At 40.5% G+C, this 20,695-nt stretch overlaps 1 protein-coding gene across 6 annotated transcripts in view; it reads right to left on the bottom strand.

Moving 5' to 3' along the window:
* The window catches only part of tenm3 (teneurin transmembrane protein 3), an 824,111-nt gene that overhangs the window by 161,965 nt on the left and 641,451 nt on the right, over positions 1-20,695 (bottom strand). For 3 of the 6 annotated variants that reach the window (XM_038714618.1, XM_038714619.1, XM_038714623.1), the window contains one exon: positions 18,706-18,900. The exons of the other annotated variants lie outside the window; for them this stretch is intronic. In XM_038714618.1, the coding sequence (XP_038570546.1) occupies positions 18,706-18,900 (195 nt within the window). The remainder of the gene's footprint in view (positions 1-18,705; positions 18,901-20,695) is intronic. 6 annotated transcript variants of the gene reach the window in all.

Raw genomic sequence — 20,695 nt, 5'->3', positions numbered from 1 at the left:
TTGTGAAAGGCAAAGTGATTACAAGCTCCGCTATGACACTCTGTCTCCATCTATGTACGCCTATATGTCGATCTGTCTTTGCACAGCGCTTATTCTCTCTCTGCATCAATGCCCCCCCCCTCTCTCTCACTCACAAACCATGTCTAAAGTTATACATTTCCCTTGTCAGTGTGTCCAGGGTTTTGTTCTCTTTGTATTAACTTAAAAGAAAAGCCAAAAAAAACAATAATAATGCAGTTTGTTATAGGAGACTTTTCTAACTGGACATTTACAGCACAATATACTGTATGTCTTTGCACGGAAAACTTCTAAAAAGCAATTGTTTAATTATTTTTAATGTTTTAAGATAGCATTTTTCAGGGTTTTTTAGTGTGTCAGAATATATCCCGAATAACTCTCCTTTGTTGGTGTGCACAGGAGAGAAATTGTGACACGCAGCTACAAAGGCTTAAAACGTCGAGTAAATGAAGTGAAATAAAGAAGAACACAAATGAACACAAAAGTGCACACGTTAAAGGAGTGAGATCCACAAGCCCTATAAGTCTTGGTCAGATGTTCATGGCATTAAAAAAGAAACATGGAGGAAAAAAAGAACTAATGGACTGTGAAAATAATACTAGACCGGGTCCAAGCCCCCTACCCCAGGGTGGCGTTTCAAGTCAGTATGAATGTTAAGCCACGTGGGATCAGTGAATCATTATCTCTGCCACTCATGATGTGAGCAGCATCGTGGTGCAGATGCAGAATGTTGTTAGAAAGTGAGACTTTTAAATATACTTTTCAGTAAATGTTCTACTTTTGTTGAAGCAGCTGAAATAAAGCCACCGAATGCTGTTGAGCCAAGATCTAAAATCGATTTTATTTTAACCTCGATGTTGACAAGTGCAAATCACCAAACACATTATTACTGCGTCAGACTGTGAGCTTACAGTCATGTCTTTATGTCTTTGATCTATATATTCGATTAATCTTCAACAGTATGTTGTGTCTTTAGTTGATGCTTAATCAGACGGCTCGGTGTGAAGATGAGATCACTTCACTGGTAGCGCCACCTAGAGGCCATTTGGAGCCAAGTTTTGCATAGAGCCCGGAGGGGCCCGAGGGGCTTAGGAAGGTACTGGCCCAAGTTCACACTACTTCCTGTTGACCTGTAACCTACAGTACGTTGTTCCTGTCTAACTTTTATAGCATTTTTGGAGTATCAAAATTATTCAAATAACTTTTGATCATGAAGGTCCACAGATTGTGGTTAGTTTAGTTTCGTGCAGTTGGCCTCGCCGCCTAGGAGTAGGTTCCACATTGTTTCTAAAATGAATGAAATGGGTGTGGCTTATATCAAGATGCAGCTCAATTCAGTTAACGCGTGGATATAAGGTTTTTGTCCCGTATGTGGGAGTTCCGCACCAAAACGCACTTACCTTGATTTTAGCGCCACCTGTTGGTGGACATGTGTGTTTTTTGCGTCTGAGGTGTCTGCAGCGTCCTATAGCAGTGCTGTGAATTTCACATAACTTTTACTTTTACATAATTTTGCATGACTTTTACCAATGGAAGAATAAAATAAAAACTTTCTGCTGGTGACGGGCCCCATCCCACACAGGCTTGGACCCCTAATAAATACAACAAGATAAGAAAGTAGGCCAATTAAAGCTCAGGTCAAGGTTTGTGTTAAACTCCATTAATGTCAATAGAGAATTGAACAAGAAGAGAAGAAAAGATGGTACAGAAAGAACAGGCGGTGACACAGGAAGTCAATTAAACGTTTCAGAAGCAGCAACAATGGTCAAAGGAGTTTAGACGAGGTGAAGAGAGAACAACATGGACTGGAAGAGACGCACCGCAAGAGACAAAAAAGACAGACAAAGGGAAAGACAGAGAGGGCAGGAGAAACAGATTCCGAGGAGAAAAAACAAAAAGAAAAGAGAGAATAAATCCTAGAAAAAGTAAAAGACTCATCGACATAGTGAAAGAGGTCAGCAGAAGAGCATGAAAGCTCATTTCACCTCTGGACTCCTAGCCAGGGGAGGGGAGTGAGGCCGGCCTCTTTCTCCAGCCATGAGCTTATTTTGTGCAGCATATAAGTGGTGAGTACCGTGCATGAGTGCACTGTGCATTTTCTAAACGTGCACAACGAAAGCTACTGTTTGTTGGCAAGGCTTTATTGGCGACTATGTCAACCTGGACTCCTGAAAACATACTGCATTTGCAAATGTGTCTATAGGAAACACAATGTCGCCTGGATCAATTTGTGGAGCTGTCATTCTGTTTTTGTTGCTGTTAAACAATTTGTCATGCTTCACTGCGATTGGCTCAACTGTTTCTATGAGACCAGTAATGTGCCTTGACAGTGTATTTATTTATCACCACGCCTTCTGGTCTGTTACGAGTCCCCCTGCTCCACCTACAGGACCCAAAATAGCCCCTGTGCTTGAAGACACCAACATAGTCCGTGCCAGTAATCCGGATTAGGGAGGCCGGGTCATAAAAGTGAATATTGTGATTAATAACTGATGGGTTGCGGGTGGTGAAATAGCATTTACGCTTAAAGCACAGCAGCCTAACTTCAATTATTAAGAATTTCTCAAAGCTAATGTTAATGTTCTACAATTCTTCCACACATCCAAAAGGTCACACAAACACCGTCCAGGTTCATACAGATCCATCAGAATTTTTAAGACTCTGATATTTGAGGATTTTAAAATTCGCTATCGTCTTCTTTTCAGAACGTGAACAAAGATTATCCAAACATCTGTGTAGACATGAGCGCTCACCAAGACAACATGACATAATGCACGTAAACTGTGCTCTGAGCAAAAGTACAGCTGGTTATGTCAGCTGATTGCTGTGCAAACAGGTGTTGCCAATAGGGGAGTTGCAGAGTGCCCTCCGGTGGACAAACTATGCAACGACAACTCTCCTAACATGATTGAAAGATCCGTCTCTACTTCTTTTTACTGGTCACTGTGTCCTCTGCAGGGTTTCCTCTCTCCTGTGTAGTTTCTAAGCACATATTTTTTATTTTGCTGCTTAATGTTCCACAACATTTGCTGAGACATCACTGCGCACATGGAAATGTTTAAGATTACCGATAGGGATGGGCAATATGGCCCTAAATAATATCACAGTCAGGGTATTTCTGCGATAATGATATTCTTGACAATATGACCATATACTCAAAATGATTTGAGCTATTAACAGCTGTTGAGCTCTCCTTGCTGGTGGCTCTCCCCGTACTCAACTTAGTGCTTCTGCTTGAGGTGGTGAAATAAGTTTGTTGCATCCGACCTTTTGTAACCAAGCCACTTCTACACTACCAAAGTCGCTCCCCTTTTTGGAACTAACTCCTCCACCGTGGAGCATGTTACTTTCGCTGTCAGCCACGCAATTTGGAATGTCAAATCATATTACTATCACTTGCTAATAAAGTGATGGATATTGTTCTACGTAGAAGAGGTTGGCAGCATTCCCTCTTGTGCAACATCAAAGAAACCGCAAGCATTTATTAACAAGATAATAAAAGCAAAACACACATTTTAGCTGACGCTTTTATCCAAAGCCAGTTACACTTGCAATGTATGTCAGGGGTCGCACGCCTCTCAAGCGACTAGGAGTTAAGTGCCTTGCTCAGGGACACGTTGGTGTCTCACAGGGGATTTGAACCTGGGTCTTTCACACAAATTGCATGTGTCTTATCCACTGCTCCATCACCACCCCATGCACGCAATATGTAGTCTTCGCTCTGCAGTGGAAGCCGGCCGCTCCGTGCTTTGTTCTCTTTAACATTAAGCGTTAACTGGCTTCATGCTTCTGTAACATGTGAAGTTAGCTGGAAGACTCAAGCTGTGTCTCAATTCGGGGTCTTCCATAATTGCATTATGAGCTTTTTTGAGTGCATAAGTGTGCTCACACTGACAAAACAAGTAGGGCACTATCATGCATCCTGGTACTGTCACTGAGTACAGCGAAACTTTAGTTTAGTTTAATCCTGACATTCCCACATAATGAAATAAACTTTAAAATATAAAAAGTTTGAGTTAAAAAAACATGTTTCTAAATATACAAACAAATAATAAAGTATGCAAATGACTACATCTGTAAAAACAAAGCTGAGGCCAGGTGACTTGAATACAAATATACAAGGTACATTTGTGCAGTGTTCTTTGAATGTATCTGCAAGTACGATAGTGCTGATAGTCACACAGTTCACACACAGTCAGTCTCAGTGTTGGCAGCGTTCAGTAATAATAATAACAAATCATTTATAAAAAATTTATACAGTCGTGGCCAAAAATATGTTCTGTGTGAAATGTCTCAGGTTTGGTGTTTTTTTCTCTGCTTTTTTTTTTTTTTTTGTGGCGTTCCAATGCAAACAAAAGAAATAAACCTGAAAATACCAAAGCATTTGTAATTGCAACAAATTTCTGGCAGAAATTGTTCATTATGTGACAGACATGCAGGGGTGCCCATTTCTTTGTCCATGACTGTCAATTTATTTTGAATGAACATGAATTTGTCCATTTAGATACCGTGATTTTTATATCAGTGTTAGGACTAGTTAAGTTAGATTAATGTTAAGCAAAAAAAAAAAGCTGATGGTGAAGATTAGGGGGCAAAGAGCTAGAGAAACTATGTAGTAAATATATAGTAATACAGAAATGTGTGTGTGTGTTATGGTGCTCTTTCTCCCCCCTTCACCCTGAATAACTCCTGTTCCTGAATTCCTGTGCTGTAAAATTGGTGTCTTCATGGCTGCTGCATCTGACAATACGCATCACCTTTTTATGTGAAGACCCGGAGAAAGAAACAAAAAGTGACATGTGAAGGTATTAAGGCAAAGTGAAAGGAGAAGGAAGAAAGGAAGAGAAAGCATGAAATCAAAACATAAAGGGATGCAGCAAAGAAGAGGAAGGTCATGGTAGCAAGCCACAGCGTTTGCACAACAGGTCGGCCAAAACTGACAGTTAGTACTCTCAGACCATTTTAACAGCTGTGTTAGCATTACACTGATCCTCTTAGACACAAGCAGCCCCAGGAAGGGATTTTACTACGTGCAATTAAAGAAGTACAACCTACACTAGTTTACATTTAATAAAAACATAAAGTGGGGCTGTGTTTGCAGTGTGTTCAAAATATTTAATATATAATAATTTAATTTCTGGTGCAATTACAGACTTTGACTCATATATATATATATATATATATATATATGCACACAGTATGATTAGCATGCCTACAATGCAAAATTAGGGCATAGCAGCCCCCAAAACATCAAGCAAACTCAGCTTTGGTTGGTGTCAGTTTTGTACAAACTGAGTAAAATTCCAATGTGGGTTGTGGCCTAGAATGACTTATCACAGGCACAACTAAAATAGCACCTTTTGTAGGCAAAATGCAGTTTATCCTTTTGGGAATGATATTCAATAGTGTCTTCTCTACAGCAATGCGGGAGGGAGTCCTTCCAAAGACAGCTGGACCAATAACAGCTGAACTATGACTATGTCCTCCTCACACACTGCCCTTTAGTGGATTCACACCACTGCACAAAAGGTGTGGGGGATAAAGATCTCGAGACAATCCTAAAACAGCTACCTCGCTGGTGTTTACTTAATCTTAGCCTGCTTCTTTAAAGTAATCTACAATATTTTCATCAAAAGCATGTCTGTGTCTCAACTCTGTCAGTGAGAGAATGTGTGACACATGTCCCGCTTTGAATATTGTCTTTCTTTGTTTTCAGCAGAACAATATCCTTATCTAATCTAATGAACCATGAGGTCCACTCACAAAAAGCAGAACATTAGGATTATCTCTTTTTATATCAGCCAGCCTTGTCTGTCATTTCCCATTCTCACCATGAAGCGGTGATGAGCAACGACCAACCACCCAAACTGAACACCACCTATCCAGTTATCAGACACCCAGTTTATGGTACAGCTCTGTTGTCACAAATGAGCAGTGTTGGGCAGAAACAGTTACTGTAATATTATTACTTTTCCCAGTTACTAGTAGTGTAACAGATTACTTTTCTAAAACAGTAATATTATTACAGTTACTAATCCAAGTGACGCTGCATTACTGCCAACGAAGGTTGAGATCAAGGGCAACTGGATTTTGTAGACGTTTCGTCCCTCATCCAAGCGACTTCTTCTGACTGACTGGCAGGGAAACTCGGCTATTTAACCTCTGGGATCGTTAGCTAGGATCGTCGATACCGCTGGTGCGTTAGTGCTCCTGGCTGTGGTAACGACAGTCATTATGGTCGTTAGAGCCACACGTGGCCAAGTCTGAACGAACATCGTTGGCCGAGTGCAGCGGGTGTGACCCGGGTTGAGAAGCCGTCGCTGAACAGAGGAGGAGGGGTCTACGCCACCGCTTAGCATTTCCTCTTGGCCCAGTAATAAGTAAAGTAATATAATTACTTTTTTAAGGAGTAATATATTACAATTTGTGAGTAAGTTGCCCAACACCGCAAAATATAAGAAAGTCTAATAAGGGTGTAATAGCGGGAAATAAAGATGCAGTGTCCAGGCAGCTTTCATAATGTCACTGGCATGGCAGTAAATGTTCTGACGTCTTAAGGGTATAGGAGTAGAGAGTAGAGGAAGCATGTATTACTACCACCTACAAACTACACAGGACTCCAGAGAACATCGGCGCTACAGGGGACATGTGAAGCAACCGGATGTGACCCGACGAGGTTTGACTTGTACAATTTTCTTGTCTTAATGAGCAACAATTAACCCTGTAAGAAAATGAAACCATAATGTTAAATAAAGGCAAAATGAATGTACTGTCCTCTGAGTTCTCAGTGCTTTGCCTCACTAACACACATAGTGATTATATAAAATGGCATTAAAATTGTGTAATTACAGCCCGTGCTGTCAAATGAAGCTATCACAGGCCAATTCTGGTAGCAGTAAATGTAGGTCAGCATAATAATACTGCATAATTTGGTAGAATAGCGTCTAACTGTAGCATATTTTGAATCTGATAGAGTATCATATTTGATTCTAATTAGACTATGATCTAGTAAAACTGTGTTTAACTTTGTATTAAGTTCTCCTATTTGGTTTGTAATTATAGTTTAATAGTATGCACGCATAGTATATTTTGGGTCTAATACGGAATTACATGCAGTGTCTAATTACAGTAATAATAATTTAGGTGTATGGGGTCTAATTAGGGTAACTGTGTTTGTGTACTGTTTAATAAAGAACATATTTCCATTTTTTTCCAATTTTTTGGTTCTAATTTGATACAACGTACAGCTAATTACTTTCTTAGTAGTGTACCGTAAAATAAAGTGTGACCCCATGATCTTGACCCTATGTGCAGTTTGGGTGGTGGGTGTAATTGGAAAGGTGGGGTTTTGAATGAAATGGTTCTCCATGCAGCTGAGCCAGTGCAGGCTCTCTTCAGATCTTTTAGTTTGATTGCAATACTTTTATTCGGGAATTAGAATTTACAGATACTGATGTATCAGCTGACATTTGGTCTGTTGTACTTTTTAACACCTGTAGTGTAATAGTGTTACCCGTGGTCTGGCTGCTTCCTATGCTGGTCTTGTCCTTTTTGAATAGACTGAATAATTCCAAAGGACAAAGACACAGTTTGCCTTTATTTAATATAATAAAGAAGATTAGAGTGTGTTCTCCCTGTGAAGTGAATATTAATAATTCTGCTGTTGGGAATGGGTTGGCTTCAAAGTCATTTCTACTTTCATCAACTAGATTCTGTCACACCCGCAACTTTGAATGTAACAAATTTAGCGAGCTAATTGTATGGAAGTATACAGTAACAACTAACTAGTCATTAACTTAGTGACTAGCTTTCTTTAAAGTAAAGTGTCAAAATTATTTTCTGATTTTGTATTTTTTGACCATTTTCCTCTCTCCTTGGTGAGGCATTCACTTGTATGTTGTTGTGGAGTCAAATTAAATGGACAAACAATTAGTAAAAAGAAAATGTATGAAGCGGTTAATGTGAATTTGGTCATGTACTACATTGAAAAGGTTTTGGGTTTAGCAACTGACACAAGAAAAAAATCTGACACCTGGGTGTCTTTGAATGCACAAACAGAACAAGTTTTCAAAGTGGTCCTTAATTATTTGACTTGAATCGTTAAGTCAGGTGCTTCATTGCTGTGGCCAAGGGCGTAGTTTTCCTTTCAACACTGGTGGGGACGCATATTAAGCAGGGTCTGGGGGAAAATGTGAATGCTAAACACTCCTGCATTCTGGTGATTTTTCCCTGCACCACTTTCTGCCTTTTCAGCACCAATATATGGTGGAAATTCAGCAAGTGACAATTCAAAATCTAAAACGCTAACTCTAAGAATATAAAGCAGTAAGGCGGTCAGGTAGTCTGTGTAGCTTTCAGATATCTCCCGTAGATCAACTTTTCTTCTGTCATAACATCCCTGCTGAGTCATTATTTACGCCGCACTCACACAGGCTGTGCCGCGGCTGCCGGAGCTGATCGCTGCCGTTCTAGTCAATGCTTGTACACCACAAGCGCCGCAGCTCGTCGCAGCTCGTGTCCCAGAAGCTGCTCTCCACTCTGCTGCGCGGAGAACAGGTAGCCAGTCTATTTTTGACGGAAGACGCGTCAAGCAACACAGAGCAGATGACCCGGGCAGGAAGTCCGACACAGAAATGGCATAAAGAATCCGGTCGATTTTCAAAATAAATACCCTGTGCAGACTCCCGATCTTAGGTCAACAATAAACACAGTCAAATCAGACACAAAAAGAAACATTTTAACTATGTAGCCTGCTTAACAATGGTACAAGCACAAAAATCAAGGACAACTTACCAAATCAACTAAATCTAAACAATTCAGCAAAATCAGGCAGGCAAAACGCTCTTATTCTGAAAGGCTCCATGTGGAACGTGCAGCCCTGCAGGGAACGGGAAACAACGGTTCACACTGAGAGCTGTGACCGGTAGCAGAAGCACACAAAATGACAAAAGGACAATAAGTCAAACATGTGATGCAGGCTAAACGCGCCGCGGCTGAAACGCTTCTGAGACGCTTCTGAGACGCTTCCAGTCTGAGATGATGCAGGGCTGAGGACGGATCCAAACTGTGGCGCAGCCGTAACGCACCGCCTGTGTGAGTCTGCCGTTAGTCTTCCCTCCTCTTTGTGTCTTTGTTTGGGGAAGTAACCTGTTTAAATGTGCATGTGACACCTTTTCACCTCATTGATAAATGAATTCATTTTAATTCAGTGAGAAACTCCTGGACTTTAATAGCTCGTGTGTTTCAGCAGCTTTTCTGTTCATGTTTAAAACTTTCTGCACGTTCATAATCTCTCCCACAGACCTGTGTTCTCTGACATTTAGAGAATAAAGTAAAACAAATATTTTTTATTTAAAAAAAAGATCATATAAGTAATATAAAGATGTAACTTGTTGATGCAACTTCACTTGGGGTGGCTGTGGCTCAGGAGGTAGAGCGGGTTGGCCATTAATCGGAAGGTCGGCGGTTCAATCCCTGGCTCCCCCTGGTTGCGTGTCGAAGTGTCCTTGGGCAAGATACTGAACCCCGAATTGTATAAGTGAGTGTGAATGTTAGTTTCCGTTTGAGCACTTAGGCTCAGTGTATGAATGTGTGTGACTGGTGAATGCAGATGTAGTGTAAAAGCGCTTTGAGTGGTCGAAAAGACTATATATACAAGTACGGAGCATTTACATTCATTATATTTCAAATAAAAACTCTACCTGCCTTTACCTACCCGTAAATTAACGAAGCACAAATTCACACAAATGTAAACTTCCGCACCTCCAATAAAGTGCATCTCACACTGCAGTCCAAATATTGCTGGGGACCTTTCAGTAGTCACTAGATATTAGCAGGGACATGTCTTACTGATGATACAGAAAGTAAAGGATGAGATAGGAGAAGGTATGAGTGTTATTTTCCTCTCCGTAAATTGATGGAGAAAAACATGAGAAAATTCCTCCTCCTCCTCCTCCTCCTCCTCCCTCCAACTTTGGCAAGGCTGGATTAAATCTTTCCTTTCTCTCCCTACATATGTCTATTTTTCCCATCACCTCCCTTTCACTACCGCCACCTCCATCTGACCATTTGACCTCTCTTACTTTCCTATTCTCTCTTCCACTCAGTTATTTAGTATAGGCAGCTGCGGCCTTTACAGAGCCTCTCAGCAGTCCTCCACGTTTCTCTCTTCTTATTGTAGAGCCAGTGCACTGACCCCTCATCCACCCTCCCTTCCCTCTGTGTCTCTCGCCCTCATTCTCTCATTCATTTTCTCCTGCCAAGTCAGCTCTGCGTGCCCCCACCCCCACCCCACCACCATATCCGCTCTTCTACTTTCTCGCTCTGGCCAAGTCGTTAATATGGAAGACTGTGTTCCTCTAAGCCACCGGGTCTTCCTTTGCTTTTTCTATTTTACTCTTTCGTCGTTTTCTATCATTTCTGTCCTCACAGCAACCAGGATTTTTTTTTATTTTTTTTTATTTTTAACCTTCATTTTTTTCTCACATTCCCTTTTTGCTCTCATATTAGTTTGCATATTATACATTTTTGTTGCAGTCAAAATTTGGGATGCCAGTTCTCCAGTTTAACTACTTAATGTCATCACAAATCCCACAGTCCTTGGTGAAACCCTATGAGCCAAACATTGGCCCTTATCCTCTCCCCAGCTTAGTGCTCACAGATGTAGTTAATAATAATGTGTCAAAGCAAAAACCTTGGAAAATGACCCATGATTCACAATTAAGCCCAGCAAATCTCTGAAAGTAGTGCTAAGCTGAAAAACAGCAATGAGAGCATAGCATGGAGGAAGAAATCAAAAACAAAAAGAAACTAGTACATAAATTATTAGCTGGGTTAGACAACAGTGTTGTAGTATAATGTTTCAAAATATTCCTCCACCTGTGTCTTATTATATAGTCAGGACAGTGTCTCACACACACTTTCTCTTCACCCTCTATTCTCCCTTCCACTCTGTCTCTTTGTCTGCTGTCTCTCTGTCTGCCTGTCTCTCTGCACAGAGACTGCTACAACATTTTGATTTACTTAAGTGACTCCATTCTGCAATCAGCCCCAGACGTGAGCTGTGTTTTTGTGGCCTTTTTCCAAGTGTGCGTGTTGGAGGCTTAAATCCCAGCCACCAGCCGCTAGCCTGAGGTTCATTAGCCTGATCAATGATTGACTCTCTTCTCTTCTAATTTTCTTTCAGATATCTTTTTGTACCGTCTGTCCCCACTCTCCCCTCAATGTCACTGATTCATGCTCTTGTCAACAAGGATTCTTTTTCTCTTTCTTTCTTCTCTTCATCTTTCCTTCCATCGTAATCATTGATTAGGGCTGGTGTTAAGGAAAAATATGTTTCTCTCTCTCTCTCTCCCTCTCTCTCTCCCTCTCCTTCCTGTCTTTCATTAAATGGCTCATTGATTAGCTCTGGTGTTGAGGAGAATTGCCTACTTGGTCCCAAAGTAAAAAGCACTAAGTGTTATTCGTGTTTCTCTCTCTGCCTCGCTCTGACCTCCCTTTTGCTTCCAGTATAGACGTTGTCAATAAGCCTTGGCGTCATCCCATCATTTGCAAAGAAACTTGTCTTTTTTCTATGGCCTCTTCCACTCCGAGCTGATAGCCTTGGCGTCTCTGAGGCATCTAAAGGCTGGACGGTGGGGGGTTTTTGGCGTCTTTTCACTCACTGGGGAAGACAAACTGTATGGGCTGAGGAGTGGCAAGCTTTTACACTGTCTTTGTTCCCTAGTCTGATAACAAATACCACTGCTGGGTTAAAACTATTTATGGAGCTAACAGCTTATTGGAAAAGAGATCTGGTACAGTTTATTACTATGTAAGATAGAATGAATCAATACTACATAGTTTATCTATAGTAAACATCAACCTGAACTAGGGATGAAACGGCATGAAAATTTCATATCACGATTATAGTGACCAAAATTATCACGGTTATCAGTATTATCTATTATCTAGTATTATATTATTGTAAAAATGTGCCAAAAAATATTAAAATGTACTGATACACACACTGAAACCATTTCAAGTTTTACATGGAAAACTACAAATACAATTGCCATTTTGTTTACATCAAAAATAAAATAACAGCAAATACCTTTTGTAAACATCTGAAAATCATCTAAGTGTGCATTATCAAGATTTTATATTTTGTATTATATAGGTAATACAATGACCCCGCGGACAATGACATGAAAACAAATAAGTCTTTAGAAGACAGTGATAGTAACTGCAATGAGCCCAAAAACTGACATGAATACAGAGCAGTCTGCAGCGTTTCTAGAGATGCTGGCTGGCTGACTAAACTGCTATAAGGGGTGGTGGTGGCGCAGTGGATAAGACTATGCCTTCTGTGTGAGAGACCAGGGTTCAACTCCCCACTGTAACACATCCACCAGTGTGTCCCTGAGCAAAAGAAGGTTATTTTCTTCAATCAAGTTTTCCTCAGCGCTCTAATGAAAACTAAACTACGACCAGACTTCAGAGAGACTGAAAAATCTCCGCAGGGTTGTCTTCTAAAATGTGGTGTCATTGAGCCAAACAAACCCATGTTGCATTCAGCGCATGCGCGCCTGCTTCTGGGAGACGCTGCAGTGTCTGCAGTGAGATTAGAACAGCACGGTTAACCGTACCCGGTTATCACGGTACTTAAAATGTGTACGGTAATAAAACCCGGTAATCGTTTCATCCCTAAACCTGAACCATGACTCAACAGAAACATTTTCATCAGATCAGACGTTGTTTTATAATTAATGTCCTGTCCTTGAATGGACAATTTTGACGTGATTGCTAATTACAATTTGTAAGGCTTCTCCACACTCAGTGCTTTTAATTTCTAAAACTTAAAACTAAAAAGACAGTTTGTCTCAAGCTGTAATATGAGGATATATTTGCACCAGTCTGCAACTCACCTGTCAAAATACATATTAGATAACCTGAAACGAGATTACATGGTAATTAAATGTACAGTATAAGCCTCAGTAAATCAGAATTGAATAGAAGCCATATTTTTTCATGAAAGACTAGATTTTATTAAATTTTGCTCTAGAAAGAGTCATCACTAATCAGATGAATAACTATTATCATTCTGAGAGCTGGGCAAGCATCACCAAGATGGCATGAAAACTGATTTTCAAGCAGGTCAAGGAGTCTAAACTCTCTACTACGCCTAACTAAATTCAGACTGAAAACTGCTTCTCTGGTCGTCTCTGAGCTTCAGTGATGATCTGTCACCATCAACAATAATTTAACAGGTTTGTTTATGATCCATCTTGGATTTTTTATCTTTTGTCAAACTGAATACATTTTTTTTTCCCTGAGACCAACACAGTGGTGCTGATGACTACAAGGGGAATGCAAGAGGAAGCCTTAGCCTGAGGCAGCAGTGTGAATAAAATAATACAATGTCTGTGTGTTGTACTCAGAGGAAGGAAAAAAGAAGAGGCTCACTGTTCAGCCTGCTTCTGTAAACAAAGAAAGAGAAATTGTGTGTGTGTGTGTGTGTGTGTGTGTGTGAAGGGGAGGGAGGGAGATACACCCCAGCTCAGACTCTTCTGTTGTCAACATTTGGCTTCCCACTGCATGGAGACGTACATAGATACAACTCCACACGTTGAGTCTGCTTAATTTACATAGAAGCAAACTATTTTCTTCCACACTACCCACAGTTCACCTGCATATCTTTCTCTTTCACTCAACTTCACTTTATTAGCGGATAGGCCCTTGAGATGCAGCACCTCATTTTCAATAGGGTCCTTCTTAAAGGAATGCGGTAGTTTCAACACGGGCTTTGATATGCAAGCAAGCAACCGCATGCTCTCCATGGCTATAGTGGGAAATAAAAGGAGGACAAACCCATCAGCTCGAAAAGACATCACAACCAGCTTCAAAATACATTCTGAACAGATAAAATAATAAATTAATACATATTCCAAAAATACACTGGACTAAAATACTAGATTGGTTTAATGACTTAAAGTGCAGATGATATCCACATTTAGTGAATACATTTTTCTGAGGATATTTTCACGTGTAAAGATGTGTTGTTGAGGTAAATTTAGGGAACAGTTTGAGAATTTAAGGTAGCCACTATTGCCAACAGCTGGAGTAAAGCAATGGTGTATTTAAGTTCTATGGTAATTAATAATATAAAAATAAGTGGGCGAGCTGCTGTTTGTATTTCACCCAATAAAATGCTTTTGTTAAGACAATAAAATCAAGCGGCTGGGCATCCAAACTGTGCTGTGATCATACCTGCCCACATTTCATAGCATTCTGGATTTCTACTGCAGTGCATCTTCTGCCTGGAGTACCATGCAAAACATTTTCAGATTTTTGGCTGAGGTGCACTCAGACCTCTATAAATTTGAAATAAATTAAAAAAAACACAGTTTTGGCTGCGACCACTTTGAGTGTTGCACATTACAGCGACAGTGCCTTCTTCAAAGGTGACAGAGGTAGAAAGAGCTGAAGGAAGCAGAAAAAAGGAACGTTGGGAGCCTGGTTTCAAAGCAGCAGCCAGTCAACAGGTTACCATCACCTGAAACGTCCAACATCTAGTTCTTCTGTTATTTATCTATCTCCATTATGCTTCTATGTAAGTATGTACGGCTCCATATATTTAATAAACGTTAGAAGTAGTTCCTTGTATTTAGTTTAGTGTGCAAACATCAGAAGGCGACGTGGGGTCAATACATGAGGTGTGAGGCTGCCCTTTTTAAAAAAATGAACCACTGCCTTCTCAAAATGTGCGTATCCCTGCTAACAACTTCATGTTATACTGTGATTCTGTTCATACCGCAGTATCAGTCCATGAAGCCATTGATAGCAGATCTCAGGTATCAAGAATATTAAGACAAAATTCAAGTTCATTAAAGCTAAGGCAGACAACATTTAAAAACCAGCAACAGACAGCTAGATTTTGAAAATACCCCCCCCAGGTCTCCCTCCAAAACACATGTTCATGCACAGTGAGTGCACAGACGCAGGCAGGCAGGCCAGCCAATCGGCTGTGCTTCTTACAGTCCTGCGACAGCCACAGATACCCCGATTTCTTACATTTTTGTGTCAGAACATCAGCTTTTTAAATAATTATAGCAAAAAATGCAAACAAGAATTTAAATATTAACATTAATGCCACAGCTACTACGATTAAGACCTACTTTACGATTTCCATTGTGGTTTAAAATGTGTTTCCTCCGCCAAACAGTTAGAAAGGAAAAAACACATGGCGCTGCTGCACACCCAACAATCCAGAGTTAGTGGGTGAGGATTTGGACTGATGGAAACTGTTGTCCTGGAGTCATGAAGTTGGGAAAAAACTTCAAATGCGCCTTTGATCTTTCATGGATCTTTTTTTCCAGGCAGGTTTGGTGGCTTATCCGTGCTTCCCCACATCTACAAACACCACTAATCCACTTGGTTTATGTGATCCTGCAAAAGTTCCACACACGGTTCTGCCTTCCAACATCTGCCACTGACCTGGTCAGAGCAGGCAAGGCACAAGGAAATCCTGGTCATTCATGACATCAAAATGAAGCTGTGCTGTTTGTTCCCGACTTTAATTTCTCTCTGCAGTCACCCTCACCAAAACACACAACAGGACACAGACGAGGCACAACACTGTGTACCCGATGCAACATTGCCAAACTACTACATTTACTATGCGTTGCACTGAAAAATAGGGCTTATGGGGTCAAACAAAATGTTTTCTTAAAAATTAATGTTCCAGCACAGCTTTGGTTGGTGAACTATGTCCTCTGTTGGCCATAAATGTTGCCTGTATATCACTGTCACAACAGTTTGTATGAATGGGCCTGGTGTGGAATATCTGTTTGACTTGTTCTGCGGCTTCTACCCTGAAACTCATTTTCCATGTAGGACAGTGAGAAAGACTTTGAGGAACTGTCTTTATGGGCTGGGAAAAAGTGCTTCTCCCTACTGCTTCATGCAGAACTTCCTGGAAACTGTAAATAAATATATGTGCCGTAAGGGAAGACGTGTTCTGCTTTTTTCACTGCTTAGAGCCTTCCTCCTTTAAACAAGGTGTGAAAAAATAAGATTGTTTTCTGCATTTGTGTGTGTCTTTATATCCAATAGAAGCTAAAGGCCTCCCTTTGACGTTGCTTCAGTGCTCGACTTCCCACAAAATCACTGGTGCAAAGAAAAGAGAACTGGAGGAAAGGATACAGAGCGATATGCGAGGATAGACGAAAAAGAATGTCGGAAAAGTGCAGGAAGTGGTGAGAGTGATATTTTAGATGTTTGGCTGAACATTGGTTGGTTAGGTCAGGCTGGAACTACTTTGGGGAAAGAGGACCACACACATTTCCACACACATGCACAACCTTTAAGCCATTTCAAGACCCTGTTTCAGAGCTGTTTCTGATTATGTTTAGATGGCAATGTACATGTGAGAATACGTCTGTCTGGCTCTCTATTTCCATCATTCCAAGCAGCTGTCTTTCTTTTTCTCACTCCCCTTCCTTCCAAATCTCCTCCCTCCTTATTTCTCCCTTTTATGCCGCCTCTCCTGATGTTGTCCCACTCTAATTGTGGTTGTCTTAGTTCCTTTCTTCAAACCATCAAAGTCTGTTTCCTATCAAATTCCCAACTATAAGAAGACTGTTCCAGGGTCATTGGCCAGCCAACATGACTAAACATCTGGTGTTGGTGCTCAGCACTCTGATTTGAACCAAACTCAGCCCCTGTGGCCCCAGTGGTTCAAACAGCCAGACTAGGGTTTCCTCAGCTTGCAGCCTAACATTTGCTATGTGGAGAGGCACCAGAAGCAGGCCTGATGGCAGCCAGAGCACATTCTGAAAATGGTTGGACTGTGATAACAAACGACAGCTGCTGGATTTGTCTTGTACCGAATTATCTGTTTAGAGAGTTCCTGACCGTAACTGGTCTGAAAAATAATCACCACAAAACACTGATCCAGCCCAAGTTTAAGTGTTTTAGATAAACATCGGCGACATTAGCGGGTCACTCAGAGCGGCGCCAAACGTTAGACTGATTTTCACAGCTCAGCAGCTTAGCTAGCTAACGTTAGGTCGCTATACTCTTTTTTTACACTCTGTGCTAGAGCTGCTCCCTTTTCCAAGACGGTACATGTCAGTCACTTTCATTATTGGGCAGCTCTTCCAAGCAACGAAAAGCATTTTGTATTACCTTTAAACAAAAGTGATACGTATTGCACTGATCTACCGATTTTATTGTTAGAAAGTAACCATATTGTTACCAAAATATTACGACTATATTACTAAATAGTTTTGCCTCATTGCTATCTTTAATGTGCTTTACATACATTTCAGTGTAATATTACCCAGATGTACACAAGTTATTACCTGGTTGTTACTTTGGTAATTACATGATATTATTTAAATATCACCTCTTTATTATCAAACCGTTAATCCACTATTACCATGTTATTACTGAGCTGTAATGTAAAGTGCGACCGTAAATACAATCACGGCCAAACGTTTAGCTAATTATTAATCAATAAAATTAAGAAACGATTCACAAAATGAAAGATGGCTTGTTGAATCACACCTGATGAATCTGTGAATTATGCGGCGGGTAGAAGAATCTCACATAACTTTACTAGGTGCATTCATGAGAACTAGAAGGCATATAATAATGTCAGGCAGACTCCAAGAACAACTTACAAAGTTTTAAAGTGTGAGAGTGGCTGTAATAGACCCCTGATTGTGACCACTGTAGCCAAAATATGTCCATTTCTAACACCTGTTTTGGATTGCTTTCAAATGCCCCACCTAAGTTTTTCCAGTCCCTCTTTCAGTGCAATATTATTATACCTGCCTCTTTAAATTCAGAGATTGTTGACCTTCCCTTGGACTTCTGTGTTACTATCTGTCATTCGCGCTCCAGGAGCGGTTAACGTTTGGTTTTGTGTGATAAGAGACAGACGCCGACATGAAAGGAAGGGAATGTTGGTAACAAGGCTGGGAGAAACAGGCAGAGATGGATAAAGTGGTTCGACTCCCACCAAAGCTGGCTAATCTATTGAAGACAACCATTGGCAGCACACTGGAAGTCATCAGCAGCCTCCAAACTGCGATTCTTGCCAAGTGTCATGTGTACAGTGGAGTCTGAAAGAAACACAATTCAACTCAACTCAATCAGTTACTGACCTGCTCAGTTAAAGACCAGCTGTCCTTATTTACTACCTGCCGAGTTGAGGAGAAAATATGGCAAAAGATATGAACAGGTATTTGAATATTCAGAGCATGTGAACACACATGCTGCCAAACATCTCCTGTAGCAGCTGGATTTTTAGATTGAGACATAAAAGTTCCTAAGAGGGCAGAAGAATGTGATTTTCAAAAAAAATCCAATCTCTTTGATGTGCTACACGTGACAGTCAAATCCAAACACAGAAGGATAATAATACCCAATGGATATACCCAGTATTTTGCAAAGGACTAGCTTCTGACTGACATTGTAGACAAAACCCTGCTTTTTTATTTTTTGGGATGAAGCTGTTGAAGGATTATATTCTGTGCCAATGTACGTTATATTTAAATTTGACAGTATAAATGTATTCCCAAATGAATGTCACAAGGTAGAGTTTTAATGAAAGGGAAAAAGTGAAATTTCAGTTCAGATAACAAAAAGAAATGAGATCGCTTTTATAAACGCTGTTAGTGAAGCAAAGTAAAATCCCTTTACCATGTGTTACAGGTAAGTACAATCGGGCTGCATACTCCTCTTCCCCTTCTTCCTCCTCCTCCTCCTCCTCCTCCTCCTCTTCTGAGTCTGGCTCAGCCACGTCGCCTAATAACGGGTTGTCATGCGGACTGGCTGATGGTGGATGTGATTGGTCAATGACAGATGATGGACAAGAGGGGGAGGGCATTGGAGAACCTATGAAAGATCACAACCAATACGGGAAAAAAAAAAAAAAAAATGAATGATGAATTTGAAGAATGAATAAAAGTAGCAACAACAACAGCAACCAAAATCTTTAAAAAGCAATGAAGTATGGTCATGTCTGCTGATTATGGTGATGGTGGCATGATGAGAATGACAATTCCTGGGTTGGAACAGAGTCACATAGAAAGCACTGACACTCTGAGCTGCTGCCATAAACCTGCAAAAACACTATTCATTCAGGACTCCTCTTCCTTGTACCCGTCCTCCCTGTCCCTCCACCTCACTCTACACCCTTACAAATCCTACGGAGTTGCCGATATGTTGTGCCTGTGTGAGACCAGACTTACAAGCAGAGTGTGCAAAATCAATTGTGTATTGATGTGGCAACCTTGGCATTTAGTGACTTCTGAATGCTAAATGGCCCCGCTCTCTGTTTGTGCATGTGAATATTTGTGTTTGGGAGTCTTTGTGTGTGTTTTGCCCAATCAGATAACTCTATCTAGTCTTGCATTCCATACAAATGTGCTAGCACAAAAGATGTGTCATTAGTTGTTGAAAAGCAAAGGGATAAAAAACCCAAACACATTCCATTACCTGCACTTCTCCGAGTGGCCCGCTTTACAGATAAAAATGTGTTGCGTCTCTAAATCTCTAGACCTCTCACATTTGCAAGGAGGGAGAAATTGAAATACAAAATCAATGTTAGGTCATTTGCAGGAAAGTAATTGCAATCTTGTTTGGCTGAACATTTATATAGAACACATCTCTCTTAAGCTCTGTGGGTCTCTGTTAAACACACAAATAAATCTGCTGAATTCTTTTTTTAAAGGAATAACAAAATGATTTCCACAGTAGTCATCTGGTGAAGGGCGCCCCGATCTCTCTTTATATATATTTACATTGCTTACATAGGCATGAGTAGAGAAATACACACACTCAAGACATTTCACACACACAGCCAGTGTTGTCCCTTCCAGCCATTTACTGCACATCCCTTTCTTTCCCATCACTGGGGCTTTTGCAGTTTCAGGCTAAAAGTCCAGCAGGCCACAGCAGCTCGATGAAAACACATCCAAAATAACACGACACGTGTCTCTGTTTAATTATTTACTAGAACGCCTTTTGGCTTGTTTCTTTCACTGAGCTAGAAAATCACATGGATGTGGCATTTTCTATTAAATACCCAACTCCCACCATCTCTCCTAGAGTGATGTTGTAGATGGGAAGAAAGACAGAAAGTTCAGTGGCTTTTGCTGGGAAAATAGGAATAACATAGATTAAGTGCTTCGAGTATTAAAAAACAGATATATTAGATTACTTCTGTGCATGCTGTCTATGGGACATTTTCAAATCACGCATCAATCATTCAGTCAGTTTTCAAACAAGTATGCCGGATTTTTTTTGTTGTAAAAATGCTTGAATTCCTGGGCAGTTTTATTATTCTGTGAGTATTCTGTCAATGAGAGATGAGAGGCTTTGTCACCCTGACAAGAAGAAACTCCAGGGGCAAACCAATGAGCAGTACTTCACTGTGTTACACGACTACATTTAATTATCTGTATGTATATATATATATATGTAGCAGCATTAGCAGCAATATTAATGAGCAGCAGCATCTGCAATCCAAAAACAACTATCTGCACAAACTGTTTGATAGTTTTCAATGATGTAAGAAAAGTCACAAATATAGTGTATCATTTTCTGCTTTTGAAACACATTTCCTAAAACAGCGAGGCACTTTGATCCTCGGCTCCCCCACTCTGCATGTTGGAAGAATTCTTGGGCA

This window comes from Micropterus salmoides, unplaced genomic scaffold (assembly GCF_014851395.1).
Source record: "Micropterus salmoides isolate LMB-PRFRI ecotype aquatic unplaced genomic scaffold, ASM1485139v1 Ms_hic_scaffold_12, whole genome shotgun sequence".
Classification (NCBI taxonomy): Eukaryota; Metazoa; Chordata; class Actinopteri; order Centrarchiformes; family Centrarchidae; genus Micropterus; species Micropterus salmoides.
Note: the sequence above shows the minus strand (reverse complement) of the source record. Positions and strands in the feature narration are given on the sequence as shown.